Source organism: Phyllostomus discolor, chromosome 2 (genome assembly GCF_004126475.2).
Source record: "Phyllostomus discolor isolate MPI-MPIP mPhyDis1 chromosome 2, mPhyDis1.pri.v3, whole genome shotgun sequence".
In the NCBI taxonomy this organism is placed as follows: Eukaryota; Metazoa; Chordata; class Mammalia; order Chiroptera; family Phyllostomidae; genus Phyllostomus; species Phyllostomus discolor.
The window spans coordinates 91585792-91605881 of record NC_040904.2 but is presented as its reverse complement, the minus strand read 5'-3'; the positions used below and the strand labels follow the sequence as shown (position 1 = coordinate 91605881).

At 43.0% G+C, this 20090-nt stretch overlaps 2 protein-coding genes across 10 annotated transcripts in view; both read right to left on the bottom strand.

Annotated features, from left to right (window-relative positions):
* The window catches only part of PHLDB2 (pleckstrin homology like domain family B member 2), a 237269-nt gene extending 233082 nt beyond the window's left edge, over nt 1–4187 (bottom strand). For 4 of the 9 annotated variants that reach the window (XM_036018070.1, XM_036018071.1, XM_036018074.1 and 1 more), the window contains exon 1: nt 3937–4187. The gene's annotated coding sequence lies outside the window, so the exon portion shown is untranslated. The remainder of the gene's footprint in view (nt 1–3936) is intronic. The other 5 variants (XM_036018075.1, XM_036018077.1, XM_036018078.1 and 2 more) reach the window with 2 other exon arrangements.
* A 3432-nt stretch (nt 4188–7619) lies between these two features.
* PLCXD2 (phosphatidylinositol specific phospholipase C X domain containing 2) overlaps nt 7620–20090 on the bottom strand; it is a 48867-nt gene continuing 36396 nt past the window's right edge. Inside the window, exons 3-4 of the mRNA XM_028505300.2 lie at nt 19636–19877; nt 7620–13547 (exon numbers count right to left, since the gene is read on the bottom strand). Of these exons, the coding sequence (XP_028361101.1) occupies nt 13388–13547; nt 19636–19877 (402 nt within the window). The 3' untranslated portion in view covers nt 7620–13387. The remainder of the gene's footprint in view (nt 13548–19635; nt 19878–20090) is intronic.

Sequence of the window (20090 nt, the reverse complement as noted above, 5' to 3'; positions counted from 1 at the left end):
TTCATCATCACCAAGCCCTTACTTTATGAAATGCTAAAGGGACTTATCTAAGAAAAGAAGATAAAGAAAAGACATGTATAGTAAAAGGACAGCAAACTCACAATTATTAACAACCACACCTAAAGCAAAACCAAAAGAAACTAAGTAAACAACTAGAATAGGAATAGAACCACAGAAATGGAGGGCACATGGGGGGCTAGCAATAGGGGTGGGAGGAGGAGAGAGGGGGAAAAGGTATAGAGAATAAGTAGCATAGAATGTAGGTTGAAAATAGATAGGGGGAGGGCAAGAATAGTATGGGAAATGTAGAAACTAAAGAACTCATAAGTATGACACATGGACATGGACTAAGGGGGGGAACGTGGGTGGGAGAGGGGGTACAGGGTGGAGGGGAGTGAAGGGGGAAATGGGATAACTGTAATAGCATAATCAATAAAATATATTAAAATAAAAAGAATAATTTTCCCTCGCAGCTTCAGAAAGGGATTGAAGTGTTGACCTGTGGATAATTGTTAGTGTGTGCGGGTGTGTGGTGTGCTTGTGTGTATGTGTGTTTTGTGGTAACTTTCCTGGATGAGACAAAAATTACTGTGCAGCTAAGTTTTATGTTTGCACAGGATCAAGAACAACTGCAGAGGAGGTCATAAATATATACTTTAGGATCCACACAAATAATTTAGAAAGCACTCTATACTCTTTTTCATTTAGAATACAAACAGCATAGATACTGCTGGATGGTAATTTTTCCCAGGGCAGAGTGCTAAAGAATGTGGGCTTTGGAGTCCAACAAACTCCAAGTCAAATTTCACCTCATCTTACTAGCTCTGTGATTTGGATGAGTGGCATAAAATTGATCTAGGAGTTAAATGAAAAAATCTAGGTAAAAAGGTAGTAGTTCCTTTCCTGATCATAACAAGTACTGGGTAAAGGTAAAATGTTGTTATGAGCCCTTGTATTTCAGCTTCATTTTTTCCTCTTTATTCTAAAAAGGATAGCATGTGCATAAAGTTCAGGCAGGGTCAGCAGCTTAGAAAAAGGGACTCAGTGCACTTGGTGATGCAATCCCTGTTCTTAATGCTTTTGGGGTCATACTCTTAGGTATGTATGAGGCAGGTCAGTGAAAAAAAAAAGAAAGAAACCATTTGTTCAGAAATCCTTAGCCAACTACATTTCACATGGCATTTCTTTATCTTGATTTTGTAAATGCTCAGGAGTTGTGACTGCTTTGAAATTTCTGCCAGACAGCTAATGGGATTTTTAGGGTGTGTTGGATCAAGAGCGAAACTGGGGGTGGGGAGCAGAGGAAGGCTTGTTTCTGCACATCACTCATTTATCTCTTAGATGACACCAACAAGCCATTTGGACTCTAAGCTAACACGGGTGTCTTTGGGTTTCAGGTACTGGAAACTATGATACAATAGTATGTTGATGGCTTCTCTTGCCTTTAGCCTTCTTCTGCCCAAGTCACTTGGATTTAGAGGAGTGGATATTAGCTGAGGTGAAAGGAAATAGCAATTAAATTCTTGAGTTCCCAGGTAAGGCCTGGGATGGTGTCACTTCTTTCCCTGGAAGCTGTTCAAATGCTTGTTGTACTTTAGTTGGGCTCATAGATTTGAGTCTCTAGAATATAAAGAGGCAGAGATCTAGCCTGAAAACTGCCTAGGTTTACTTAGAAAATATGCCTGATTATTAGGAAGACTCCCGGGACTGCCACCCTTAGGAACACTTCCCGTTGTTTGCTGCCTGTTCCTCCCTCTGATTGCTCTCAAAGAAGGTGAAGTCTAGTCCAGTGCTGGTCTTTTTTTAGAGTGGTATCCAGCTGGCCTGGGCATGGCACATCCAAGGATTTGGCACATGCCTAAGAGTATGATAGCAAGGGCATTACAAACAAGGATTGCATCACCAAGTGCACTGAGTCTAAGCTGCTGACCCTGCCTGAGCTTTATGCACATGCTATCCTTTTTAGAATAAAGAGGAAAAAATGAAGCTGAAATACAAGGGCTCATAACAACATTTTACCTGTACTCAGTGCTTGGGCATGGCACATCCAAGGGCCAAGATGAGAGCCTCTGACTTTGTTAGTCAGCCTTGCGTTCCTCAGTGAACCCCCACCCTGATTTATGCTCCTCCATGTGCTTATCTCTGAGACTGCATGGGAACAGCAGTAGATTGAGAGTCAGGCAGAGCTGAGGAGAATCGTAGCACAGACTCTGACTAACTGCAAACTTGGGCAAGTTAATTAACTTCTGGGTTCTACCTTCCTAAGATGTAAAAGAAATAATATCTATCTAGTCAAACTTAAATATAATCTTCCTCCTCCCTCACTTAATATCCAATTTTCATGAAGTGGGAAGAAAGACTGAATATACTCTCAGGGGTCACCAGTGTTTTGGTCTTGAGCCAGATGCTGCACAGAAAGAACTGGTAAGACCCAAGTGTCTGTCCCCAAGGGCCTGAAATATTGGGCAAAATCCTGGCCAATGTATTTGAATGCCCTGACACCCTTCCCTGTCTTCAGCACCACCTCCATCACTTGCATTATCTACAGACATTCTCTGGCAACTGGCTGGAAGGACTTCGTGTCTTCACAGAAATCTACCAGTTTTCCATAATTCTCCACCACATTCCTGGGAGTTAGCCACAGACTCACTCAAAATCTCACATGGGGTTCATGCCTGTGTCACATTGTGTGGTGGCCTCAACTCTGCCTCTAATTAACTGCCTGAGCCACATAAAAATTCCAGCCACAAACCTCACCAAAGGGGATTCACTTCAGTTTTATAAATGATTGACAGAATTAGTGCCAATCATTACCCTGTCCAATACATGGGCCAAGTCCTTCCCTAAAGAGAGTTCAGAAAAATAAGGTCTTGCATAGACCTGACAAGTGTATGTGGTGGCAATATGACAACATTTCTAGAGGAGTTATATTCAGACCTAAAGTAGAGTGGATAATGTTCATTAAAAATAATATATTTCTAGAATGTGTAGGCTGGAAGGAAAAACCCATGTTTTTTTATGATTACTTAATAATCTTTTCCTCCTCCAAAATCACTTAATAGCTTTTCCTATAGTTAGTTGATTGCTTTTTATAGATCTCCACTGGTAGAGGAAGCTTCTCTGAAGTCACAGGCTCTTATGTCCCAGGTGATATTAGGTATCCAGTTGTTTGTTGTGGAGATGGGAGGATTCCTGTGGCATTCACTCCACCTCAGATAAAACTTTACCCTGCTCAGAAAGGAAGAATGGCTAGAGCCTTAGAGAAGGGTGTCTGCTGTGTTGCCTTGTGTCTATTCTACAGAGAGACCCAGTCAGGCAAGGGCTTCAGTCAGTGGTCCTGCATCAAAGGGAGGAGACAGCCCTGCATCAGTAAATGATTGACCTGCTGCCCAGGCTGATAAGCTTAGGTAAACAGGCTTGATTCTGCTCCAGCAGTTTCAAGACATTTAACTCCCTAGGTTCCAAAGCAGAAAAATGTATAGGCTTGCCTGAGAGATCCTATCATTTTAGGCTGACAGCCCTCTGCGGGAACCGAGTGTCCTTCAGGAATATATGTAAACTGTCCTCTCTGGTATATCTTGAGAGAGGAAAGAATTCACACAAGCAAAATTCTGGAACAAAGCCACGTTCTGCAGAACCCAGATCACAGAAAAATTTAAATAAATCACAAATATAATTTTTTGTAATGAAAGATAAAATAGTTTCCAAACGTTTGAACGATTTTGTAGAACAACAATTTTCAGAGATGAGACATGGAAGAAAAATAGAGCCCACTTTCAGGACATGCTGTTGGACAAATGATCGAATTCTCCCAACACAGCCGCATCTAACACATTCTTTTGGTAGGCCATCATTGGCCACTCCAGCTACAAGGCTGGGAAAAATGCTTGTTTTGTGATCTTGGGGGAAGGGCCTGTGACCAGGCAGATCACCTACCTTGATTGCTGAATTCAGTTGAAAGTCTTTTCTCAGCTTCCTTCTTGACTTGGTAATGATACCCCACGGTTATTCCAGCCCTTGCTGAAGAGTTTGGGACATTGGGAAGAAGCATATACATTGGGCTTCTACTTTTCTCCAAAATTTTCCACAGAATTGAGGTGTTCTCCTCTGTTTTCTTTCCTGCTTCCTCTGGCTCCTGCAGACAGTGGTCACGGGCAATGACTTGCTTGCAGCCAGGTATGTTGACAGATGTGAAGGAGGGAGCCTGCACTGGTCTCAGCTGCCTGGTCTGGCCAATCATCGCACACCAGGCCAGGCTCTCAGTCCTGCTCAAATCTCACCAGAGAGCTTGGTGACAAAAATAGAGAGCAGAACCGAGGGAGGCAAAGAGCAGGGTCTCTTAGCTACTGACTATCTAGAAAAGAAATTTCCTTGCAGTTGGGTCTCTGATGTAGGTAAGTGTATACAGGAATAAATTCCCTTTTATTTCATTCCTTTCAATTTTAGCAATCTTGGAAGGGAATTTGGAGGTCACTTTATCAAACCTCACATTTTGTAACAAGGTTTCTTCTGTTGGATTCCTGTCTGGTGAGAATCACCTGGAAGTTCCTTGAACAAATATGGCTGCCATTTTTTGTGAGTGCATTATATATGCCAGGCATTTTATTTGTATTACCACAAATCTTCATAATAACATCCATTTTATGGATGAGGGAGCAGAGGCTCAAATGGGTAATGGTCATGTAACTAGGTGCTAAAGCCAGGATTCAAACTCAAGTCTGCTCATAAGTCAGTACCAAAGCCATGATTTGAACTCAAGTCTGCTCAAAAATCAGTACCAGTATGGATGCTTTTTCCACGATTTACTCTGTGGTAGGCTGAATAAAAGCCCCGAAATATGTCCATGTCCTAATCCTCAGAACATGAGAATATATTACCTTACATGGTAAAAGGGACTTTGCAGATGTGAAGTGAAGGATTTTGAGATGGGAGACTACCCTGGGCTGTTCAGGAGGGCCCAATGGATCCTAGATGTCCTCTTAAGAGATTAGGATGAAAGAAGATGTGATGAGAGAAGCTGAGTCAGAGGGAGATGGGAGATGCTACGCTGCTGGCTTTGAAGATGGAGGAAAGGGCTGCGAGCCAGGGAAGGTGGCTTCTGGAAGCTGCAAAGGATGGAAATGGATCTTTCTCTAGAGGTTCCAGAAGAAACCCAGCTCTGCAGGCCCAGTTTAGACTGCTGACTGCTAAGTGAAAGGTAGTACATTTGTGTTATTGTAAGCCACAGAAATTGTGATAATTTTTTGTATCTGCAGTAGCAAACTGATACACCCACTCGCAGAAATACTCTTTGTGGTGAGCTCACTCTCTCACATCTATTTTACCTAGGAACACTCTTTATTCAGCCAAGCTCTCCCTTCTTATAATGGCAGCTCATGGGTTCCAGCTCTCCCCTGCCCATCGGGCACTCAGGTGGCTGGAAATGATGGAAAAGGACACCGGGATGGGACTCAGAGCCCAAACTCTAGTCCCAGCTCTGCATTAGGCCAGTAGTCTGGCTTTCAGTTTTCTCTCCTGTGACATTAGTGCCTGGACAAAAGTACTTTGGCCCCTTCCTCATCTAAAATCATAAGAATCTAAATAAAACCTTAGTCATGTCACAATTTGAAAACATTTGAAGATATTCCTGTCACTTTGCTCTCTTTCTGTTCCAAGTGCAATCTCCCCAGTTTCTCATGTGATGTAACTTGTGGACCCTTCACTCTCCTAGTTGCCCTTCTGTAAGAAGGTGCAGTGCACCCACTTCCTCTGAGGCACGTGCTCCGATCTGTGTGTAGGGCCCAGCCGTCTGTCCCCGTCTGCCAGGTGCCTGGTTTCTCAGGCTCTGCCACTACCCTCCCCTGCTTGAGCCTTCCTCATGATCCCTTAGGACCCTCTGGACTTGGCTTAGGTAGTTCTTTTTTATTTTATTCTATCCAACCTTGCCTCTTCTATAAGAACATCTGTGGTCAATAAATAAATGTCTTAATTTAGTTATTGTTTTTAATAGGAAGAACTGCTGCTTTCTAGTGCTAATTAGCCCTCTGCTCACTTACCAACATGTACATGATTGTTCTCAACGGCACTTGAAAAGCAGTGGATTACAACTTTTTAAGATCATAGATTTCTTTAAGAATCTGATGAAAGCCATGGAGCCTCTACCAGAAAAAAAGTACACACATATATATCTAAAATTTCATGTGTCATTTCAGGGCATTCTGGCCTCCTGAAGTAGTCCACGAACCCCTATGATGTTCAGCAAATTAGTTCTATGCCCACAAGTTTGTTGGTGAGAGTAGCCTTGGCCAAAGGCAAGCCAACATTTTCTTCCAGATCTCCTTGTAATTCATGGAGGCCTGCAGATGAGACTTCCTGAGCCCAGATTGGGTTAATACCCAGTGAGGGGCAGGGCAGGAAAGTCTTTAGGCCAAAAAGCAGAGAAGTTCTCAGGTTCAACAAAGAATAGCTTTCGGTGGCCTCCTTCTGCAACAAGAGCTCTCTCTACTCCTTAGAGCTTTTCTCCATGGAATAAAGCCTGTGCTTTGGACACTAGGACCCCTCAGATTAAAGCCATCTGCTTGCCTAAGGCTTCTCGAAATCACGTGATGCTACCAGACAGAGGCTGACACTTGTGTTCCCCTTCCCCACCCATGCTGTCCCAAAACACTGCCCAGCTGTGCAAACACCCTGGTCTGATCAGCACTTTGGCTTTACTGGTGCTTGTCCAGGCCATCCTGGGTGAGGCCTGAGGCACATGGGCCTTGGCCACTGTCCCTCCCAGTACCCTCCCATCCTCTCTGAGAGGGAAGGTTTTTAAGTCTTAAAAATAATAACACTCCTCTGGTCATAGTGAGCAGATTTGCAGAGGTGTAAACAGAGAAGCATACTGCTGAGTAAGAAGAATTCCTTTGGAAAAAAAACCACACAAAAATCTATGATATTCAGGCATCTTCACTGCGGGGATTCACAGGAAAGCAATCACTTTCCAAGTTGAAGAAATGGGGGTTTGCTCTCTGCGTTCCACGTGAACCCGGCAAGCAGTCTGTGCAACTGAGTGACTCCACAGCTTTCTCCTGCCGCCCTGTTTAAGCTGCAGCTCAGGACACTGTCGGGAGAGGGTGATCCGAGTGTGGACTTCCGCAGGAAACGTGAAGAAAGCCCCGTTAGGGAAAAATACAATACAAAGTGATAATAAATGTTAGCTGGATACTATTATTTTTTCTGTATCTGCTAGATAAACAGGGGCTAGAGAGGTTTCATCAGTGAGCGAAGACTTGCCTTTTGTATAATCAGAATGAGTGGTTAATTATATTAACGTTATTCGAGGATTTGGCCATCTTCCGCCCCCAAACTACCATGCGTACCACCTGTAGCGAGAGTCCCACTCTCTGAACAGTGTGTACCTGGTCCAGTGATTTTGCAACTTTCTCTTTCACTGTCTGAATTCATCTGCTTTGTCTTACATTACTGTAATTAATGTTTGCTAAATCCTTTACTGCTAACCACTGCCAGCTGTGTGGAAGGGGTTGTGCTGGGTGCTATTTGAAGGGGGAGGGCACAAAGTTCCCACCCCTACTACTAAGACGAATAGTTACTCTTGAGTATTTCTATGGCCGATAATAAAATGCGCAAAGGAGAAGTGTCTGCTCAAGTTTCATATTTATTATTAGATTTAAGCTTATTTAGGTAGTTCAAATCAAATACAAGAAAAGACATCATATCATCATATCTATTGAATTTTTTCACAGTTAAAATGAGGTAATCTGGCTTTATTATGCTTCAGTTTGAATTAAGCAGTATGATTCAGGTCACGAGACAGAAGTAGAGAGATATATTTGAGTCATTATTTCCTAGAGGAAGGAAGCCAAGTGAAATGTATATGAATAATTATGTCACCAAATATATTTCAGTGTATCAAGCAGCATATATGTAAAAATTTAATTCTAACCTTAAAATTGGTATAATTTACTATTATTTTACTTAATTTAGCAAACAGCATGCACTGTAATATAAAACAAGCAAAGAGGACAAAATATAATATCTAATAGAGCGTTTTCAGATTCACACACCCTCTGAATTTACCAAGATGTATTTTCAATATGACAATCTGTGTGCAGTAGTCCAACCTCATCCAAGGTTTTGCTTTCCATGGTTTCACTCATCCATGGTCAACAATAGTCGGAAAAAAAAGTCAGATTCCAGAAATAAACAATTCATAAGTTTAAAATTGCACAGCTCTGAGTAGCATGATGAATCTTGAGCTGAGCTGCTCCATCCCCGCCAGGATGACTCATCCCTTTGCCCAGGGGCTCCGCACTGCATGCACAGTGCCTGCCCTCAACTCACTTGGTAGCTTTCCAGGTTCTCAGATTGACTGTCGCAGTACTGCCGTGCTTGTGTTCGGGTCACCCTTATTTTACTAAATAACGGCCCTAAAGTGCAAGAGTAGTCATGCTGGCAATTCAGATACGCCAAAGAGAAGCCATAAAGTGCTTTCTTTAAGTGAAAATGTATGTGTGTACAGGAAAAAACATAGCATATATAGGTCCATTATCATTACTATCCGCAGTTTGAGGCATCCACTGGGGATCTTGCAACATATCCTCTGCAGATAAGAGGGGACTATTGTATTTTAAAATGCTAATCAGTGAAGTATTACAGTTGGCATGTACACTATATTTATGCACACACAATACAATGATACATATACAATCTGTATGTAATACTTATTAACTGGGGTATACATTAGTAAGTATAATAGCAGCAAAGTACCACTGTCTCTAGAATATGACTAAGATTTATCATGTTGATATTATAGATTCATGACTGTTATTAGCACTATAAACTAATAACAAATGTAAAACTGCAAATGTCCAAAGCTACCGAAGGCCTATTTGACTTTTCAAAGTGCTGTGCTTCTGGTTGGGCTCAAAGGTTGTGGCAAGCCCCTGATATCTGAATGACGTACTGGCCACAAGTTCTGGGCTCCAATCAGGTACAGTTCTAGTGGTTGGGTGGAAGTGGGGAGGGGTGACGAATCATGCATTTGAGAAGAGTAAGGAGCAAAAGCCACTCTGATAAGAGCGTGTTAGGCCATCATTGACTGTATGTGCCTTTTACTGTAAGTTCTGTCAACATCCTGTAATTAATAGTTCTCAGCAGGTGACAGAGGATGGCCAGAAGACAGGAAGAGAAAGTGGTATCCTCTGAAGGAGATGAGAAGGAACGAGATGGAGAATACCTCTAGACTACTGATGAATTGCCTCGACCATGGGATTGAACTGACAATGCCTAACAGGGGCGCCTTTGTGAAATGAAGCAAAGTAGCATTTCTCCCCATATGCCACATGAGGAAGAACCACAACTGTACAACCCCATTAATATATGGCATTTAACCTTACCATTGGGGGCCTGATATTTTGGGGAGCTACTTGGCAAAGGTTTGCAAAACAGCACTAAAGTAGCAGATGGCATCTTTATTCCAGATGAAAGAACCAAGGCAGATCTAGCCCAGGATCACTCCGTTGCCCAGCCAGGGGAGAGGGTCCCATGGCTGTGCCTCATTTGTTAGCCAGTTCCGTTTTTTGCAGAACCTCAGGGTAAACATCCACAGTCAGCCAATAAAGGACACCACAGAACTTCCTCTGCACTGTGAACGGATTCTGTCAGATGGTCTGGATTTGTGCAGCCCTTTTGCTTCCCAGGAAAACAGGTGGTTTCATTTCAGTCTTCAGCCCTTCAGTGTCTCCGCCGTGTGCTTTGCACCAAACCTTCTGGCTGGGTTGCAATAATGGCTCGATGGGGAGTACTTTCTTATGGTAAGATTCCAAAGAACAGAAACAGAAAATCCTGACTCACCACAAAGCTGCATTTAATTCCAGAATGCTCCACTACATTACTCTTGAACAGAAACTTAAACTTTGTGATGTGAATATGAACTCATAAAAGAATAACTAGGATTCTGAAGATTGATCATTACCTGGGCCCAGATCTTGTGCTTTTCTTGAAGTTTATATAAAGTCCTGCTTTTAAACTGTGACAGTGATTCTCAAAAATGCAGGGTTCTGGACTCAGGACTAAGGAAAGTAATTAAATGTAATTACTAGAGAGTCTGAAACAGCAGATATATAATATTTTTTGGCATGATCCTTTTAGACCTGCCATTAATTTAAAATTTTAATCCTCAATAATTTATCATTTTACCCATTCTGTCTTGACTTCTCTGTCCATTCCTAAGAATATCTTCTGTACCCATGAAATTGCAGTGGTACCCCTAATAGGCTTCAAGTTCAAGCCTTTCAACACTGCTTTAATCTAACTGAAACCTGTAATGGTCCCCTTTGCCACAATGCCATGGAAACATGGGAGTGCATAAGAAACTCAGTCCACTTTTCTGAGTAACTATGGCCCTGAATACTATCATCTTCTGAATCAATCAAGTAGCTTTTCAGCTGATCTTGAAGTTAATTTTGAGCAAATATGATAACAGTTTGATCTGAAAGGTTCCCAGAAATTTTGAGAATCAGCACTATGGCTGGGTCACCACTTTCATTGCTGGCAGTTGCAGAGCGAGTCACGGAACCAGAGCCTATTTCCCTCCATCCCGTCACTGAGTCTCTCTGCTTGGCCTTATGTCAAGAGGCAGAATACACACATCCCTTATAATATGCTGAGTAACTCTTTTTGGGGCAGAAATCTTGCTAATTGAAGGGTGTTTATCAGGGTGAACTGTGCATAACCCTCCTCCTATCTCCCAGAACTCCTGCGCAGAATTTCACAATGCAAGCCAGGCTGGCCACCCAAAGCGGCAGGAAGGAGCTAGCGCCTGCACTCACCACACAGCAGGACTTCGTGCACGTGACCTTGGTACCACTGTCTGTGCTTTTTGTGTTGTGTTTAATGACTTTTATCATGCAGACACTGAGGTCCACTTAAATGGTACAACCCAACTGCAATTATATATTCTAAAACTAAAGGGAAAAAATCAAGTAAACATTTCACTGAACAGTCAGCAGCCCTTGAGTGTCACTGGTATCCTGCGTAGATACCTGTCACACACCTGGCCTCATAGCACCAAGCACCTGGACAAAGCTGAGGCTCAAATAAAACAGAGGAGAATTCTCCTCTTGCCTCCTTATCTCTTTGCCAAGTAACAAAGGGTTAAAGAAGGGAAGTGGTCTAGTCCCTAGTAATTGACTATGAATTAAAAACAAGGCCAAAATAAAGCAATAATAACAAATAAAACCCTGAGGGTAGGCCAGGGATTTCAGAGCTTGTCACTGGAGTTTAATATCAGAATTGAAGGAAAATTGAGAAGTGAGGGCACTCACTTCCTTACTCATTTCCATAGAAGGCCCTAAAGAACTTGACAATAAAATCCCAGAAACCTCTTTGAAGAGGGGTTCAAATGCAAGAAAAGGAAAAGTTATACCAAATTTTCCCAGAAGCATTTGTGTTGTGACCTCCTCAAGCTGCGGAAGCTAAAGGGCAGGGCTTAAATTACTTCACAGAGAGTAAAGGCTGGAAGACCAATAGTTGGGGCTGTGCAAGTGCTTTTACTAGCTCCTCTAGCACACCCCCCAGCAATGAGCATCAAAAAATAGAAATGGGGAACTGCTGGGATGAGGTCCAGCGATCTTTAGACACACATCCACCCAGGATGCCATGTTTACCTTTCCTCCTCAAAAATCCAGAAGCGAAGTCCTGCTTATGGATTCTTGGACAGTTCTTAGGAGCACTGAAGAACACATATTCCCATGCCCCGTTTTGTTTCTAGCTGCTTCCTTTTTGATCCTCTTTTGGAGGATCTTCCTCAAGAATTGAGTTTTTCTTGACCCAGTTCATCCTCTGCCCCAGGGCATGGCTTGGGAGTGGCTTCTCAGATCTGGACCACACTCACACAAGAACACTGCCTGCCCTCCTGACTGAGGGAGTGGGACATCCACAGGGGAGTCACAGGTCACTCACAGTCCTGAGAGGCATGGTCCTGTTAAGGGATGAAGACCATAGCCGCATTGGGCCTGGGTAAGAAAGTTCAGGAAGCTCCTTTATGAGTGCTCTTGAGGTAAGAAGCACTGAAGATACTTAATCTACAAATAAATTAATAAATAAATAAAAAACAAGAGGGCTCTTTATAGATAAGCACCTCTTATCAATAAAAAAAATCCCCTCCCAAGTTTCAAAGCCCTCATGCAGTGGATTAGTAAGCTTTAAACAACCTGCAGAAAGTAGCACATTCAGGACATGGACTGGAAATGTTCCAACACTGGGTATTTCTTGCTTGATGACACACAAGTCACCCTCACTGTCCCCGAGGTAGTCTTGTTTTCAAGAAGTTACAGAACAGCTCCGCAGCCCCTTGGAGCACCCTCCTTACACCCATTGCACTTTCCCACACCTCTTGTGTCTGTGTCCACGGTGTCACAGACCCCTTAGGTGTTCTGCCCCGCTAAGCAGACTCGAGTCCAAGGCAGACAACAAAGAAATGCAATTCCAAGATCTAGCTTGAGGATTGCACTCCAAAGAAGACTTTGCCAAAATGACGCAGGTACTTACCTGGCAGCCATTTTGGGAAAAGCTACAGAATTAAATAAATAACAAAATCTGGCGTGCAACGAACATGCATGTCTCTCTCTCTGTTGTTGGGCCCCACGCTGAAAAGATCTCTCATCCTTGCTCCTTTCATTTTTAAGAAAGGGCCAAGAAAAGAGAAAGGAATCAATGCTTTAAAACCGGGAAACACATTTCTGACACTGAGGATGCTATGCAGTATTTATCTAAAGAATGAGTTGACCAGTTGCCAAGCACAAACTATGCAAGAACAACTTGTGGCCGAAATACCTCGGTGATAAATGTCTCTCTGAAGAAAGAAGCGGTGACCTTCAACGTATCTAGAGAGAACTGGTGCCTGGCCCTTTCTACCCTCAAAGGCCAAGCTTGATGTTAGAGCCGCCCACAGGGCAGTCTACACCCGCAAGGAGACACTCTTTTGACCAGGAATGTTTTTCTTGTTCAGTTTCCTCACCGACTCAAACAGAACACCCTGGAAGACAATAGGGAACTAGGCCTAGTAGGGCACAGACGTTCAACGCCCTGATGGTTCTTGGAGGCTCCATTTCCACATTATGTACAACATCATAACCCATCGAGGAGATCCTGGCCTTGAGCTCATGAAACACGCGTTCTTCCCATGGACTTAAGTTTTTCAAAAGCCTCATTGGGAAAAATGCAATTAAACGGACTGTAATTTTGTCCAAATGGCTGTGTGAGGAGGGGGCAAAATACTCTCCTCCTCCCTCCTCCTCTTGCTCACTTTGCCATCACTGCCCAGGGGCCATCCTAACAGAAAACCCTTCAGACCTCCAGCCTGGATCAACAAATTCAACATTAAGATAAATAAAAAGTTAAATCAGCATTTAGCGAAAGCCCTATCCTCCTGTAGGAGGTCATTCAATTCAATGACAGTCGTGGCAAAGTCCACCAGGTCCACGAAGTCAGACGTGATGATGTTGACACCCGTGGCCCCAGGCTTCTGAGCTTTCACCCAGTCCAGGATGGCAGGAAGATTCCTACATAGAGGAGTGTTGGGGGAGAGAGAACGGAGAGTGGAAGTTAGCCAGAAATAGAAATAAAACATTTCCCTCAATGTAACAAAAGTATGCCAATAAAAGCATGAGCACTCAGAAGTTTGTCCTCATAGGCTTCCTATGTCTTTCTGGGACAAAGTGCTGTCTACCCCAGCAGAGGATGGTACTTTCAGGGTTGCTGTGTTGGCAGAGGAGATTATTTGCCTCAAGCCCCAAAGAGATGCATGTGAACAGGATCTTAAAAACTAATATCAAAGGCCTAAAGATTAATAGGTTCTTTATTTTTTATTGTAAAAAATTTCAAGAACATTGCAATACTGAAAGAAATTTACAGTAAGTGTATCTGCCATCTAGGTTTCACCAGTAACATCTTACTATATGTATTTACTCATCATGTCTGTCAATCTGTCATTCTATCCTTCCATCAATCCATCTTATATTTTTGAAAAATTCCAACTGCAAACATCTATACACATCCCCCAAACATCTCAGTATGCATACCATTAACTAGGGTTCTGTATTTGTTTTCAAGTTTTCTTTTGGCATAATGCCTATATCCATGAAAGTGCACAAATCTGAAGCATCTGAAGCATCAGTTGAGTTTTGACAAATGTATACACATGACCCATACCCATATCAAGGTATAGAACCTTATCAGCACCCTAGAAAGTTCCTGCATGCACCTTCCCCTTCAATCCCTGCCCCCATCCTCTCAGAGGCCACAGTTACATTGATTTTTTTTCTACCACAGATTAAATTAGCCTGTTCCAGAACTTCACATAAGCCATGCAATATGTATTCTTAGGTATGAGGTTCTTTCTTTCAGCAAATGAGTTTGAAATTCACCCATGTTGTGGCCTGCATCTGCACTTTGTTCTTTTGTTAAAATAACTGCATAGTATTGCATTGTATGAATATACTGTAGCATGTTTATCCATTTTCCTGGTGATGGGTAAAAAGGCTATTTCCAGTTTTTTAGTATTATGAATAAAACTGCTATGGGCATTCTTAAAAAGTCTTTTAGTGGACATTTATTCATGTTTCTCTTGGGTAAATAACAAGGAGTGAAATTGGTCTATTACATGCTAGGTTTACACTTAGTTTTATAAGAAATTTCCAAATCGTTTCCCCAAGACGTCGGTCTACTGTACGTTGTCATCAACAAAGTACGGGAAGTCTGGCTGCTTCACATCTTCTCCAAAATTTGGTGCTCTCAGTCTTTTTAATTTTTGCCCTGTCAGTGGGTGAGGGAAAATACCTTCCGGTGTTTTACTGTGCAATTTCCGATGACCACGGGCGCTGAGCCGTCTGTCCTGGACTTGTTGGCCGTTCGTGTGTCTCCTTTGGGAAGCATCTGTTCAATGCTTTTACTCTTTCTTTTGGTTATTAAGCGGTTACTTATATATTCTGGATACTAGTTGTTTGTCAGATATAATTTTTGATATTATACCCCTGCCTAAGCTTGCCTATTAATTTTCTCATTGGCATATTTTGGTGAGCTGAATTCCTTAATTTTGATGAAATCTAACTTGCCAATTTTTTTTATGGTTTCTGTGACTGACTTAAGAAAATTCTGCCCACACCCAAGTCACAAAGGAATTTTCCCATTTTCTTCTAAAAACTTTGTGGTTTTAGCTTTTATGTTTAGATCTAAGATACATCTCGACTTAATTTTCATAATGTGGTATTAATAAGGTTCAAGGTTTACCTTTTCCATATTCATGTACAGTCATTCCAGCAGTATGTACAGTTTCTTAACAGACAAATGCCCACTTGGTTGTTCACATTTTATAATTTGAGGATTCTCCATGGGATACAATGTTTTGCCAAAGAAGCTCATAATTTAGTGACAGAAACAATGATGACGATTTAGTGTGATACTTCCTATATTAGTAGTGAATGTAAAATACCACGGGGGTAGAGAGGAGGGCGCTATGAAGTGCCCTCATAGTTTGCATCATGGTCAAACAGAGGAGTGTGCAGGAGGCAACCGATGGATGTTTCTCCCTCACATCCATATCTCTCTCTCTCTCTCTCCATTCCTCCCCCTGCCTTCCTCTCTATTTAAAATCAACAGACATATCTTTGGGTGAGGATTAAAAACAAACAAACAAACAAACAAACAAACAAACAAACAAACTTTCCTGAAGTGGTCAGTCACGTCCTGCTGCCCAGGTGGCAGAATGTTGTGGCCCGAGAGCGAAGGGCCCAGATACAGCCCTCTCTTGGAGACAGGGACCTGGAATACCCGGTGGTTCACGGGAAGGCCACAGGAGCTCTGACCCATTTAAGACTTAAAAATCGCTAGTCAGTATTTTACTGTGAAATGCAGGCGCCATCTTCTGGTGATGTGGGGAAGTAAGAATGAAAGGCTCCATGGCAACTCCTGCTGACTCCAGCAGAGCCAAACCTCAGGGGATCCCTGGAGCCTGAGCAGAGAAATGTGGGAAAGGCCGGCATCTGTGGGCTCAGGTGACACGGAGTTCTCTGTCAGCTTGGGTTGCAGGTGTGAACCAAGGCAAAGATCAAATAACCAGGATTATGTACAAGGAAAGGGAACTGTAGAACCCACTGTGAGGAAGAGCCACTTTATTTTCTTAACTCCTGACATTTACCAAGATGAGGGGGCAGTGGAGAAGGCTGAGCCAGGTACTGCTGACAGACCAGGGGCACCAAGCCCCATGGGCTGCAGAGCAGCAGGTTGGGAAGGTCCCTTTGCCTTGGAGGCCCACTGCACTGTTTCTGCGTTTCCTCAGGCAGGGACGGCATACTTCTTTTGTGCTAGGTACTGCAGTAGGCAGTTTCATGTAAAAACTCTATAGTCTTATGTGGTAATATTGACCCCATTTAGCTGGTGAGAAAACTTTAGCAAACTGGTTAAAAGCCACTCTGTTGTTAAGGGACTGAATTAATTTGGTAGGGCTGACAAGAAAATGCTGAAAGCCACAGACTGGGTGGCTTCAACAATAGCAATTTATTTTCTCTCTGTCTTAAGCCTGGAAATCCAAGATCAAGGTGTTGGCAGGTTTGGTTTCTTCTGAGGCCTCCCTCCTGGCCATGTATACGGCCACCTTCCTACTGTCTCCTCACATGGTCTTCTCTGTGCACACACATCCCTGGTGTGTCTCTGTGTATCCAAATGTCCTCTTCTTGTAAGAGCACCAATCAGATTGCATTAGGTCTCACCCTAACTGCCCGCATTTTAACTTCATCACCTCTTTAATGGTCTCTCTCTAAATATAGTCACACAGTAGCTACTGAGGGTTAGGGCTTCAGCATATGAATTTTCAGGGAACATAATTTTCAGGGAACTAGTCCCTAGCCATGCAGGGACCTAGTCAGGCTGCATCTCAATCTCTGATTTCAGTTTGTGTCCCCTTCTACAGTCCCATGGCTGCTCTGTCCTCAGGCGTGGGCAAAACTTCCTTTCATTTGATTTTAGTAGGAGTGCAGTTTCTAATACTCTAGGGAAAATGATCATAGAAATTAAGTCAGAATTCTATTCATATTCCTTTTAGAGTAATGAACCAATAAAACAAGATCTCAGGTCTGAAATTCACTTGAGTTGGGGTGAGGTGGGGTTAACTCTCTGCTGAGAAAACCCCCTCCACATTTTAGGAAAATGTATCTTGTTTTTTTCCTCTTGGTTAAGCTCATAACCAGTGCCCAAAGCCAGTTTGACAGTGCCCCTATGTGCCTCAGGTAGGACAGACCTACCGGGTGTTGACACTCTGGGGAAGGCCCTGTGACAACTGCTTCTTTCCTATGCTTGTTCAACAGCCCAGAGGAAATGACAGGTAGTGCTGGCGTTAGGGAATGAAGTCTTGACCATAGCTGAATTTCTCCCTTGAGCTGATGTGGAGGCCTGGGAGTGCAGGATGCATCCCTGTAACCTTCTTGTGACCAGAGGGACTGGAGATGCCCATGTGTCTTTCAGTCCTGGACACATCTACTTGCCAGCTGCCACTGGGCGAGGGCTCCAGCATGCCAGGACGCCTTGGCTTTGGGCGCACACCACCATTGTCACCACTAAGTCCCAGAGCCTGGCGCTTCACCTGCAGCCAGATCACAGCTCTTGGAATTTACATGTATGGAAAGCATTGAGACTTTGTGGGTTCACAGTTGTAATCAGTAAGATCTGACCAGATTTAGGTGCTAATAATGCAATTGCAGGCCAGTGGAGCAGAAAAGAACAGGACTCTGAAATGTCTATATCAAGTCATTGCTGAACACTGAAAAGGGCAACAGTCCAGCAATCAGAAGTCCAGAGTTGAGACATATTATTGACTCTTACCAGCTACGTAGGTCTGGGTCACTGAACCTTACTGAGCCCCATCTGGAATGGAGACAATAATGTGTTCTAGACCAGGAGTCCCCAGCCTCCAGGCTGCAGACTGGTACCAGTTCGGGCTTGTTAGGAACCAGGCTGCAGAGCAGGAGGTGAGCTTGAATGTAATGCACTTGAATTATCCTGAAGCCATTCCCCCCAACCCTGGTCCATGGAAAAATGGTCTTCCATGAAACCAGTCCCTTGGGCCAAAAAGGTTGGGGACTGCTGCCCTAGACAATGTACCCTCCTGGCAGCTGACTTAATTTAAGAGTGAAATGAAATCATCTACAAGAGGGTACTATATATTCAAAACACAATATGTAAATATAACTTATCCTTATTTTAAAATATGCCCTCTCCTTTATTAGTGTGGTTATCTGGACAGACTTTTGTAATAGTGATTTTCACACTGTTTTTAGTAATTTGTATGTTTATTTTTCCTGATAGACTCTAAGTTCCATGAGAGCAGAGACTGTGTTATTCACTGGGTATCCATGCACCCAGCTGCTCCTAGGTATTCAGTCTGTGTTGAATGAACGAATGAATGAATAAATAAATACTGTTAATCTACCAATTTACCGAAGGCAGGAGGAAAAGAGCACGGATATGCCCTTTGGACATACATTATAGAAAATGAAAGTTCATAATTCTGGAACTCTCAGAGACATATCACTGGGTTATGAATATGATCCTTTTCAAGTTCAGCACAAATAATTCAGTCAAGTCTTAGTAGAGCCACACAAAAAGGGTTTGCTTATGGCCACGTCATCAGGAGCTGTCACCTAGAAAGAAAAGTTCATGCATTCCTTGCTATCCACACTCTTGCTGGGGGAGCCTCAGCTATCTGAAGTCACACTGCTCAAACTCAGAGCCGGATATGCACAGACAGGGGCGTGCCTTTTGGTGCAGCTTTCACTGTCTGAGTTCTGTTGCTCCCCAGCTGGAACTCAAGAACCGAAGTGAGGCTTGCAAATTTCCCTTGCTCCCAAAGCATGTTAGCTTCCTCAGCTTGGGTTGCACAGAGTGCCATATGTCCAAATGTATTTATAACAGTCCCTTTTTACACACACATGTACACAGACACAGACATTATATATACACACATACACGTATATATGAGGCATCCTTTTCCTTGACAACACTTATCATCTATTGCTGCCCAGCACAAAGAACACCATCCAGTACAAAGTTTCTGGAGCTGCTCTTGCCTAATTGTACAGTCAGAGTCAGCTTTGCTCTGGGGAAGTATTTAAAGCTATGGCACAGTGTATGGCATCCCAAGCCACTTCTTGGGACTCATTGTCACTGGAAGGGAGGACATCCCAAATCTTTGAAGGGTTATCTCTGAATCCCCAGCGCCTAGCATGTGGTCACATTTGATGCTTCTTAAGGGAATGCGTGCTTGGGACAGCTACGAGGATAGGAGGGCAGGGGCAAGAGCAGGATGCACCCTGTGCCAGAAGTAAACAGACTGGTGTTAGCTAAAAGTGCTGTGCTTCAGGATCAAAATCTGGAGAGTATTTATGGTTTAATGTGTACATTTTCATGAAGTATTTAGAGAGCCTTTGGCCACAGTTACTGAAGCTACTTCAAACACACAGCTTTTTCAAATATAAGGCAGTTTGTGTTACTGCATTTTAAATCTTCATACTATATGGTTTTACTGCTGTTTATTTTGAAGAGACTCAAGAAAATTAAAAAAACAACAACTTTATTTTGGGGATGGAAGTAAATTCTCACCTGTGAACCAGAGTGTTCTTAAGGCCACCAACCAGGCCTCGGGCGATGGTCTTCGCTCTGGGGGTGAGAATCGCTTGAGAGACATGGAAGGCTCCGCGTGGGGCTCGCTCACTCAGAGTGGTCTCCAAGAAGAGGATGAGTTTGCGCACACTTGTGGTGTTTGCCCAGGGCGCTGGGATCTTCTTTCCGGGCCACAGGAAGGGGTATTGCTTGTAGAAGGGGCAGTGGTAGAAAATAAGAACCTGAAACATTCAAAACAGAAAAAGGAGAGCAATTCATGAACAAACTGAATATCAGCTCCTTGGCTTTTTTTATGCTGATTGCTAGGAGGAAAGGCAAACAAATATAAACACATGAAAATTCAAATTATTACATATATTTTTAGAAAAGCAAGGATTAAAGCACTTGCATATGTCTGAATTGAAGATTCTTAACTTTATTTCTGTCAGCATTTT